This window comes from Lygodium microphyllum, unplaced genomic scaffold (assembly GCF_053477565.2).
Source record: "Lygodium microphyllum isolate KBCC unplaced genomic scaffold, Lygodium_microphyllum_v1.1.10 scaffold_147, whole genome shotgun sequence".
In the NCBI taxonomy this organism is placed as follows: Eukaryota; Viridiplantae; Streptophyta; class Polypodiopsida; order Schizaeales; family Lygodiaceae; genus Lygodium; species Lygodium microphyllum.
This window is the reverse complement of record NW_028229630.1, coordinates 14,314-25,290: the sequence shown is the minus strand read 5'-3', so window position 1 is coordinate 25,290 and position 10,977 is coordinate 14,314. Positions and strand designations below refer to the sequence as shown.

Below are 10,977 nucleotides of genomic sequence, written 5' to 3'. Positions count from 1 at the left end.
CACAGTTGGTTGTAACGATGAGACCTTGTTATTTTGCAGCTAAACTAGTTGTGGTATGTAGTGCACAAGACCACAATTAGACCACCTTAATGTCCATTACTGCGGTTTCCTGCTTTTATTCCATCATGTGCATGAACTTCTGACACCTATTAACAAGCATGGTGAAACTAGCATAGAGTCATGTTAACAGAGACTCTCCATGCAATAATCGGGGAGAACCTGGTTAGTCAAGATCCTCTAGAATTTTTGACACCACGTCACGCAGAAACTTACCACGGTAGCCTGTCACATGACCATAGTTGGGTCATGTGCATGGTCTATAGCCTATCAGGCCCTTGAAGTGTAGGATAAAAATGGTCCCCCCGGCCCGGGCCCCTTCCCTTTTGGGGATAAAAACTGGTCCAATTGGCAGTTATTTACGAGTGAGACAAATATGGAATGATCACACTTAAGAGTTCGTTAAGGGACAGGATTAATCATCCTCAACGGCTCCATTAAGCTTTTGGCCACAGACCCAACAGTGGTGTGCTGTCCTGTTCATGATTCACTTTCTTTCTTGTCTTTCCTGCACATTGGCTCTCTCCAAACTTACTTTTCTCTCTGTCTCTCTCTCTGTGTTTCTGTCACATCATCATCTTTCACCTTTCTTTCATTGTTCCACCCTCTCATTCCCTTTCTCTTCTTGACCTCTCGGCAGAGAAGTGATTAGAAACAAGTTCACCATTCACAGCTCAATCTGTAACACACTAAAAAGGCAGAGCAACCTCATTCCATGAACCTCTACTTAGAGAGCTTCAACAGTCATATACATTCCCCAGCCTCAACAAACACACACTTGAGTTCACTCTCAGCAGCAGCATTACAAACCCACTCCAACACAACAGCCATTGTTCCCGTCCCTACAAACACACCTTGAGTTCACTCTCGGAAGCATTAAGAACCCACTTAACAGTGAACCAGAGAAGCAAAAATGGTCCATGAATGCAAAGAAGAGTCTTGCTGAAAGAAGAGACCTTGGTCCTGCCCTGAGGTCCTGAAATCTCTCGTTCAAGAGGTCCATAACTGCTTTCAATACAAGGCATTTCATATGCTTCTCATGGGAAACAGAGAGGTAGCCTGTTACGCCAGAATTCTTTTCCTTGTGCTCATAAACTTACATTTTGCATCTGGCCGAGCCGAAGTGTACATTGTCAGAGTTGATGGCAAGCCTGTGCTGGAGAAGCACGTTGAGACTCAATCTTGGTCTTCTGGCAGGGCTGGCAGTCTAAGGTGCACTATTTCTTTGCAATGCGGTTATGTTAAGAGCTCTGTGTTTCTATCTGTGTGTGTGGTTCAACCGGTTAAGGTTTCTGAGGTAATCTTTGCTGCATGTTCTACCAAGAAGGGTTTAACGTCTCTGAGGTTCAAACAGAATTTTAATCTGGGCTAAACGTTCTACCAGTAAAAGGTTCTACAAGTGCACGTGTGATACGTTTTGTCTCTTATCAGTCATGCTTGGTTGATTTCTGTCGCTACGTACAGTGCTGCAGCTGCATCTTACTCTACGGTACTTGAAGCTCAGCACGATGAACTCTTGAGCAACGCATTGCAACCGGATTCGTACAAAAAGTTGTATAGCTACACTCATCTTCTCAATGGATTTGCTGTACATGCTTCTGCTGAGCAGGTACCTTATTCTATTTTTGAGCATGGCCAAGTTCCTTATTTCAACTACTGCTATTTATCAGAACAAAGAACATGGTCCTGATTATCAAACAAGCTTTGTCTGTTGCTACTTTTTTCCAACATTTCCACCAACGCCGCCCCGCGCCCCCCTCCCCCTTCCCCTCCCCCTCCCCCTCCGCGCCATAATAAGTCCAGACTTATCCGAAATGACTCTGTGTCTTGTAATCCTTTTCTTGTAATGATTCCTTAATACTAGTGATGATTTGGGTTGTCTTGATGATGATGTCAAAAGGCAGATGTCTTGAGAAGTTTGCCAGGTGTAAAATGGCTGGAGGAGGATTGGAAGGTTCAAAAGATGACAACACACACACCAGACTTTTTGGGCCTGCCCAATGGGCTTTGGCCCATGGAAGGAGGGCCTGATGGTGCAGGTGAAGGCGTGGTGATTGGGATCATAGATACTGGAATTGATCCAACACATCCCAGCTTTGCTGCTAATGGCTCTGTCCCTTATCCTCCTATCGAGAAATTCCGAGGCACCTGCGAAGCGAGGACTGATGTCACTGGGTTGTTCTGTAATGGGAAAATCATTGGAGCCCAGCATTTCTCAAGAGCTGCACAAGCTGCTGGAGCCTTCAACTCCTCAAATGATTTTGACTCACCACTTGATGGAGACGGACATGGAAGGTACTGTCATAGCTTTGCGAATAAAATGGGCAGCCATTGGATGAGTTAGAGTGTGATTCAATGCCCTTGAAATGATAGAAGCTACTGGACTGTGAAATTGGCTACATTATTATGGCAGACGAATGATATGTTTTTTAATTGCTTCGGGTGTAGTCATACAGCATCAATAGCAGCTGGAAATCATGGTGTTTCTGTTGTGAATGATGGATTTTACTTTGGGCAAGCAAGTGGGATGGCTCCTAGAGCAAGGTACAAATGGCTGATTGAAATTCAGAGTCTCTCTCTCTCTCTCTCTCTCTCTCTCTCTATCTATCTACACACAGACACTCTTTCTTTTGTTTTGTGTGAAAATTATTGTATTGAAAATTGATAAACAACATGGGTAGCCCTGAGGAACGGCCACAGATGACTTAAAACACTGATGAAAGATGTCATATTTATTTATCAATTCTCCTCTCTCTCTCTCACACACGCGCGTGCACACCCCCCACCCCCCAAACACGCGAGAGAGAGAGAGAGAGAGAGAGAGAGAGAGAGAGAGAGAGAGGGAGAGAGAGAGAGAGAGAGAGAGAGAGATCATTTAACCACCTTGGCTCTGAAATTGGCAGGCTTTCAATATACAAGGCCCTCTACAGGCAGTTTGGAGGTTTTGTAGCTGATGTGGTTGCAGCTATTGATCAGGTATTCTAAGCACTTAGGATACTAAACCTGGTTGGCCTGCCAGGAACATTGAAACCTCCCAGCATTTATGCACATATCAGCATGGCTGGCCAGTTTGTCAGCTACCGAAATGCACATATTAGCATGGCTATGGCTAGTTCTTTGTCAGTTACCAAACTGGTTGAGAATAATCTGCTCTGACTTGATGTGACATCCTTTCTTTTTCTGATAATTTCGTATATATTTTCCATTTCTGATGTTTTGCCGTAGGTGGTTATCTCAAAGTGGAGTGCTTGATGCCCTTATTTCTTGTGTTGGTTGTGGCTGATGAGTTGACAGGCAGCCAAAGATGGGGTTGATGTGTTGAGCTTGTCAGTTGGACCTAGCAGCCCTCCGTCAAGTACCCATACTACATTCCTGAATGCATTTGATGTCGCTCTTCTGTCAGCTGTGAAGGCAGGAGTCTTCGTGGTGCAAGCGGCGGGAAATGGTGGGCCTTACCCAAAGACAATGGCATCTTTCAGCCCCTGGATCATGTCTGTTGCAGCAGGCCTCGATGACAGACATTATCAAAACTGGATTTTTCTGGGAAATGGAGCATCAGTTATGGGGGCTGGCCTTTCTCGTAAGTGGACATCATGGAACTCCATCTGGGCTCTTTGCCGTTGTGCATGATAACACCCGGGAGTTGGGGGGGGGGGGGGGCGCATGATATGTATGAGGTTTAGTATGAGAACATCATAAGCTACATCATAAACACAGTTAAGTTGGGTCTAGTATGATAACATTATAAGCTACAATACAAACATAGTTGAGTTTGCAACCTATCGTGCTTGTCCAATCATGTTCCAATATTGTTTGTAATGCTTAATTTTCATCCTATGATGCCGGTCCATCATGTTCCACTATTGACTCCAATGCTCTCGATGGGCTGGGACAGATTTGAATACAAGTTCATAGGTGGGAATTCTAGTGCCTATAGCATGTAAAGCAAGACAATTAAACTTCTCGTCTATATCTCTAAGAAGTTCTTTTTGCAGCTGCAACACCTGGAGATCAGCTTTACAGTTTGGTGTTGGCTCAGGATGCTTTGGCAAGCAACAGCAGTAGTGTCACATTCAACCCCACTAATTGTCAGCAGCCTGGAGCATTCAACCGCACTTTGGTTCAAGGGAAAATCTTGATGTGTACATACTCATTCAGCTTCATATATGGAGGCTCCACTTTGAAAAAGGTCTCAGACACAGCCCAAAACCTCAGTGCTGCAGGGTTTGTGCTGTACACAAAAACTGAGTTGCCTGGGACAAAGTTTAACCCAGTCCCAATGCCGATTCCCGGAATAGTCATAACTAATGTGCAAGACTCCTTGGTATATAATCTCCTAACGTGTCTTGTTTCATTTTCATGGTCCAATGATTTTCAAAGAATGTAATATCTACCTTGCTGCTCCCTGGCTATTCTTTCAGTCTCTTCTGAACTACTACAACACATCAATCATGCGGGATCCGAATGGGCAAGTTTCAGGTTTTGGAGCTGTAGCCAGGATTGGAGATGGACTAACCCCTGATTTTCAAGGAGCAGCTCCACAGGTGGCCCTTTATTCTTCTCGAGGACCGGGTGTGAAAGATTTCAGCTTGAAAGATGCTGATGTTCTCAAACCTAACATATTAGCTCCTGGCTCTTTGATATGGGGGGCTTGGACTCCAGTTGGTATAGATGAACCAAATTTTCAGGGTGAGTGAGTTGTTCATAAAGCTGCACAAATCATCGCATTTGCTATGATGCATTAGGACACTGACCATGCCACTCAATGATAGTGCAAGTTATTCTTTCTGGTATGAATTTCTGGCTGACTATGGATGTGGTCATCATGTACCCAGGCCAAGCATTTGCAATGATGTCAGGAACAAGCATGGCTACACCACATGTTGCTGGAATTGCTGCCTTACTAAAACAAAAACATCCTGGTTGGAGCCCAGCAGCCATTGGATCAGCCATGATGACTACTGCATCAGTCATTGACAATAAAGGTTCACCACTCTCCGCACAGCACTTTGCGGCTGATGGGGCAGTCGTGCTGGATACTGCCACTCCATTTGACATTGGAAGTGGAGCCATAAATGCAACTGGTGCTACTGATCCAGGCCTGATTTTTGACGCAGGTAAGATACAGCAATGGGTGGATGAGAGAGAGCCAGCCATCTCCTTATGCTTGATGTTGTGCAAATACACTACATTCAATTTGGTGCTCGGCCACTCTAAGTTGTGATCTGAACTTGAGATGCCTCTCACATGTACACATGGAGCAAAGCTGTCAATGATACTGATGCTTGAAATATGTTTCTTTCAGGATATCAAGATTACATAAAATTCCTTTGCTCTGTGTCCATGGTGGATCAAGTGCAGGTCCTGAATGCCACTGGTGCAAGTTGTGGCTCCAATGTTGGATTGCCTGCAGATTTGAACACTCCATCCATCACAATAGCAAATCTGATAAATACGAGAACTGTCGCTCGAACAGTAAAGAGTGTGGGGACGAGTACAGAGATGTATACAGCCTCGTATGTAGCACCGACAGGTGTGTCCATGGAAGTGGATCCCCAATCATTCACAGTCCAACCAGGGGGGTCCATGACTTTCTTTGTGACTTTAAGGGTGGCTGCTTCTCTGAACGGTGAATACGCATTCGGTGCTCTGTTTCTGAGGGGTGATCAGGGGCACCAGGTGAGGATTCCAGTGACCATAAGGACAGGGAACAGCTAAGACACAAAAGCATCAAATACTCATACCAACAGAAAGAAGAACTTCACATCCATTCAAAGTGCCTGCTTATCATCTTTGCTAGTGCATTGTACAGCAGGAATATTCTATTCTTTTGCTCTAAAGAGAGAAGAATCTGACATCAATTAAGCTAGTTAGCCTCAATGCAACAGTCCTGTACAACACATGCAAGATTATTTGTAGTGTAGCTTCAATAATGCTAGAACCCAATACATGAACTCACATTTATTTCATGCCCTCTTCTTAGTGTTCTTAACTCATACTCATTTTCATGCCCTCTTCCTGAGTGTTCTCTCCAGATTTATGAGTGATTGACTGAACATGGAAATGGAAAACTGAAGTCCTTTCGGATCTTGTTGCAAGTCCTCTGTCAGCTCATCCATTACAGCTCAAGGTACAGATGTATGTATAAAATGGAGACGTAAAAAGCAGGATTCTTGCTTGCTGTGGCCATAGATAAGTGATGCCCAAGAAGTTCAAATATCTCTCATGTAATAGGTATACTTCAACCTGTGAAGGACCCAAATGTGCTACAAACCATCGAGTGCTTGATTTGGAAAGCGGTCTTATGTCGATATAATACCTGAAGAATATATGTAACTCAGGATACTAAACTGACCTACATAAGTGAGAGCAGTCAAGGAGATCGAGGACATGAAAATTATCTTCTAAGATGGGTATGTACATAGGTGTATGACTTCAAACCTTGGGTAAATCCTTAGAGACATCTTTCACAGTTCAAGTGTTCTCAAAAAACAGGGTATGGATACATTCTTGAGGCATAGGGTCAAGGCTTATGCCTGAAATTACCTCCCTTGAAGAAGTTGGTAAGCAAGTGGCAACCTAAGTTTGGTTCAAAATAGGCTATGATAGCATAAGACTGCCACTTATTAACTAGCCATCTAGTCTGCCAACCCTTTTGCAAACAATTTCTATGTGTGCATACCATAACGTTCCACCAAAGGAACTCGTGAGTTTGACAATCAACCATCCTCTCTTTCTTACATCAAGGAAATAAGGGTGCACTATTGTGCACAAGAGCATTGCTCCTTTTGAGAGAGAGAGAGAGAGAGAGAGAGAGAGAGAGAGAGAGAAAGAGCACCCTTTTTCTTGAATTTTCTAAACTAAAGGTTTCTTTCTCAAAAAGCAAGATATCCCCACACTTCAAGGCTAAGTGGACCACTTAATTGAAGTTAACAGTGGGTAAATTTTTTTGGAAGTTGCACCACCTTATCCTCGAACCTCTGTATAAGCATATGTCCAAAGGGCAATGCTAACAAAAGGGGCTCTTTAGACTAGAGATTAATCACTATCATAATTGCAAAAGATTGGAAGCAAGCCATGGGAAGGGAACTTCTTTTTTCTCCCTGGACACACTAGTTATATAGGCTTGCCCCCCACCCCTTGTTGCCCTCTACTTCTATACATCTTATCATGGCTCCCATATCGTGTGGTCTACTTTTATATCTTATATCATGTTCCTATTGTTGGATTTAACCTCACTAAGATCAAGTGAATCATTTGGTTTTCCTAATCTTACGTCTAGTCATAGGGAAGATTGACATGTCAAAGTAAAATCAAAACTTAAACCTAGATGTTATTGTAACATTTATTTTTAAGCAAGGTAATTAATTGTCTATGCTTAATTATTTTTGTGCTTAAATTATTCTTCTTGCTTAGGAGCAACAAAGCTTAGCAAAATGTTGAATCATTTGAAATCTTGACTATGAAGCAAAAATATTCATACAAACACATATTCATTCGCATACTATTTGTAGAACTATCTATTCATGGAAATGTTGTTCATAAAACTCATATCAAATAGTGCATTTTGGTTGGATTGACCTAAGTGCCACCAAATCATTTGAGTACGCTTCCCCCTCCTAGGGAATTAAATGTATTATTCTCAAATCAATCGAACCTTGAATTTCAAAGAATGCAACTAAGATTATAGGTCTAATGACAATGTATTGGTTAGCTTGGTAGGATACGTGTCTTGGGACTCAATAAGCTGCAATATCATCTTTATATTTATTCTAATTAGAACATATCCTTGTTCACCTAAGCTTAGGGCATTCAAGCAACAAGTGATTGCCCCCATGATGTATATATTGGAAATTTGCATGAAGAGGCTTGGAAATTTGCATGAAGAGGCTTTAGGCTTGTGATTCTTTACTAGTCTCATCAACTCCTAGCTTTGTTGTTTCTAAGGGTTTCTGGAGTCCTTTATCACTTTGGATTGAGCTAATGAAAATTGTACCTTGCTTATCCCTATTTCTTGCTTTTTGAAACTCATTAACACATATGACTTTATCTATTTAAGTTGTCTAAACTATTTTTCCCTTTATGCAAGTGATTAAAACATATGACTTATCGAAGACTTTGTTTTAGTTGTTATTTTCTAAACTAGAATTACCACTATGGACTCATAGAGTTTCTCATCTTAGATGTCATTGATGAAAGACCTTGAGGTAGCCTTCTTTAAAGGTTATCCATTAGTTTGTATGTCTTGAAAACCAACTTCAAATCTTAGATATATATTCTAAAAAATTGATAGTTCTTTCCTTTTGCTTTGAATTCATGAGTCAGACTACAAGGTGGTCCTTGTAGCATACCTTAGATTATCTCTTGTCAAAGAGTTATTTGAGTATATCAAAGTATGCTTTCTCAATGGAATTTAAGCTTATTACCCAAAATTTTCCTTTCTTGCCAAGACAAAGGCCAAAAGTTCGAGTCCACTTGTCTACAAATGCTATGATGTTAGCTTCACATACTTTCTTGAATTGTTCCACAAAGCTATAGGGATTATCACCCAACCTTGTTTAGCTACTTTATGATTAAACGGATTTTGATCTTTTTTCTTTAGAAGATTCTAGTACAAAGCCATGAAGTAGGGGTTGAAGCTAGCCTAGTACTAATGCTATGCTAGTCTAGTTACTCAAAACTCCTCTTTGTACTAGGTCTAAGATGATGTCTAAGGAAGTACTAGCTATTCTAGGATTAATTAGTAGTATGTGGATCCCATGTAGCATAAATAAATACATAAATAAATATCCCCTTTTGAATGCCCCCACTCTGTCTAAACATTTCCTCTTACATTTCTCACTCTAGTTCCCCACTCTGTCTAAACATTTTCTCTTACATTTCTCACTCTAGTTCTTTTGTCCTCTATTCACATATTCCTACTTGTTAACCCTGTAAGTTGCCATTGTCCTCTTAGCTCATACAATGTTTTCATTACCACCTTCTATCCTTGCATTTCCTACATTGCATTTTTCTTCTATCCACCATATTTGAGCTTCTCTCACTTTCTTTGGCCATTGAGAAACTATATTTATCTTTTTTAGATTTGAGCCTCAAGAGGGCACAAAAAAAGGTTGATGAAGCCAAACAATGGATACATGCGGTGAATAAGGGGAAATAGTAAGTGAACTCTACTCCTGCCACCACTACCATCATCAACAATACTTAGAAAGAAGAATAGTGCAGGAAGGTACATACATTGCATGTTCAAGTGGTTGGGCTACAAGCTCATGTCATGATGGAGGAAAAAAGCAAGGAGTTCTATGGGAAGATAGCACCAAGGAAACACTATGCACATTAGCTTGGAGAGTTACATGGTTTTAGCATGGATAGACTAACACCCTTTCAATACTTGATGCACCTCTCCCGCACTAAATCATTTGGAGATTGGTAGGATTATCAAACAATATCTTATTTAGTTGGAGACCAAGAGGAGTGCTTGGTACCAGTATGCTTGAGATACATGGATACTTACCTATCACATGGGATTGGATGTGTTAGGGATAGATACTTACTCTTCACAATAGCTAGAGATTGACAATAGTAGATATACATCCATAGTTCCAGAGGAACACATATGCTGGATTTGCTAGTGAGGGCTAAAGACAAAGGAGCATCACATTTGCCATTGGTTGGCATATGATGAGATTTGAGGGTGCTTCCATTGTCTATTTATAGATGGATTTGGGCACTTATCGAGAGTCATAAATGACAATGATCAAAGACGCCTTGAACTTTTCCTCTTGGAGATATGAGAAATGAGAGTCCGTCCTCAAATGTAGAGCATCAACCTTGTCGAGGGCCCATCCATAGATAGCTCACAAATTCTTTACAAGGAGCACCCCACACAACCTTCAATTGGTCTCAATCTACATCCAAGAGGAATCTTTTATACATCCTCAATTTACATCTACTTGAGGGACACTAATTAATCAAGCTTTTCAATTTGGTTGATCTAGATAGCTAGATAGATACATCGATGACACATATAAAAGAGGATACAATAGATCATTGCTCAAGCCACATCCAAGCCACCCAAGTTCTTCTCTACATGGGAAGAGATTAAGGACACGCAATAGCACTTGATAATAGATTTCTTCAATTGTTACATACCTTCACATCCCTTTTGGGTTCACTCCCTCATTTATGACACTACCAACTAGGAATTTCTATGGTTAACATTTAAATTTAGAGTTCTTTTAGTGTATTATTTATTTCCAAACACTCCTATAATTTTATAAATAGTTGTAACATAGGTCATTTTGGCCTCATGGAGACATTAATATATCATTTCTTTCTTCATTAAAATTTCCCTCTCCTTCATCTTTTGTTCCTTTCCTCTTTCTCCCCCTCTTTTTTCTTGTTTTTTCTCCTCTTCATCCTCTCTCTCTCTCTCTCTCTCTCTCTCTCTCTCTCTCTCTCTCTCTCTCTCTCTCTCTCTCTCTCTCTCTCTCTCTCATGTGGCATGTCTACATGTTCTTGCTTGCTCTACATCTACTTGGCTCATTCGACTTGTCCTCACATCTTCTCCACATTGAGTTTAGATGTGCAGGCTTGACAACCCCTTTAACGAACCCGATGAAAATTTGTGTGACAATTTGGATTAACTCTTTAGAAAATTTGGAAGAAATAAGTGCTACTAAGGATGGTTATAATGAACTCAATGACAACTTATGTATGACTTTCCCTCTTAGAGGTAGATGTTATGCCTTTTGGAGTTGAATTTCTTCCACTTGGAGCAAAGTAGAGTTATCACCATCAATTGGAAAAGAATGCAAGAGATAGGTGAAAGAAATATGTTATAGACATTCATAATGGCCATCATTATTTAATAATGATAAGGATGATCCATCTGAGGCCATGAATAGATTTGAGTGTAGC

At 41.1% G+C, this 10,977-nt stretch overlaps 1 protein-coding gene across 2 annotated transcripts; it reads left to right on the top strand.

The window, feature by feature from the left end:
- Nucleotides 1–559: 559 nt before the first annotated feature.
- LOC148008414 (subtilisin-like protease SBT2.5) lies at nt 560–6,742 on the top strand. 2 transcript variants are annotated; one of them, XM_087674245.1, is made up of 10 exons: nt 560–1,354; nt 1,522–1,666; nt 1,958–2,352; nt 2,506–2,601; nt 2,961–3,033; nt 3,352–3,637; nt 4,053–4,381; nt 4,479–4,746; nt 4,893–5,174; nt 5,363–6,742. In XM_087674245.1, exons 1-10 carry the CDS (start codon nt 1,296–1,298, stop codon nt 5,773–5,775), a joined length of 2,346 nt encoding a protein of 781 aa, XP_087530371.1. In that variant the 5' UTR covers nt 560–1,295; the 3' UTR covers nt 5,776–6,742. The 2 variants fall into 2 exon arrangements, with proteins under 2 accessions (XP_087530371.1, XP_087530370.1); XM_087674244.1 differs by having other exon boundaries at nt 561–1,269; nt 5,363–6,741.
- Nucleotides 6,743–10,977: the final 4,235 nt, after the last annotated feature.

Coding starts and splice junctions, on each gene's coding strand:
- LOC148008414 (XM_087674244.1), top strand. CDS start 1,088: ATGCTTCTCATGGGAAACAGAGAGGTAGCCTGTTACGCCAGAATTCTT. Junction 1,270..1,521: donor GGCAGGGCTGGCAGTCTAAG/GTGCACTATTTC, acceptor CGCTACGTACAG/TGCTGCAGCTGCATCTTACT. Junction 4,747..4,892: donor AGATGAACCAAATTTTCAGG/GTGAGTGAGTTG, acceptor TCATGTACCCAG/GCCAAGCATTTGCAATGATG.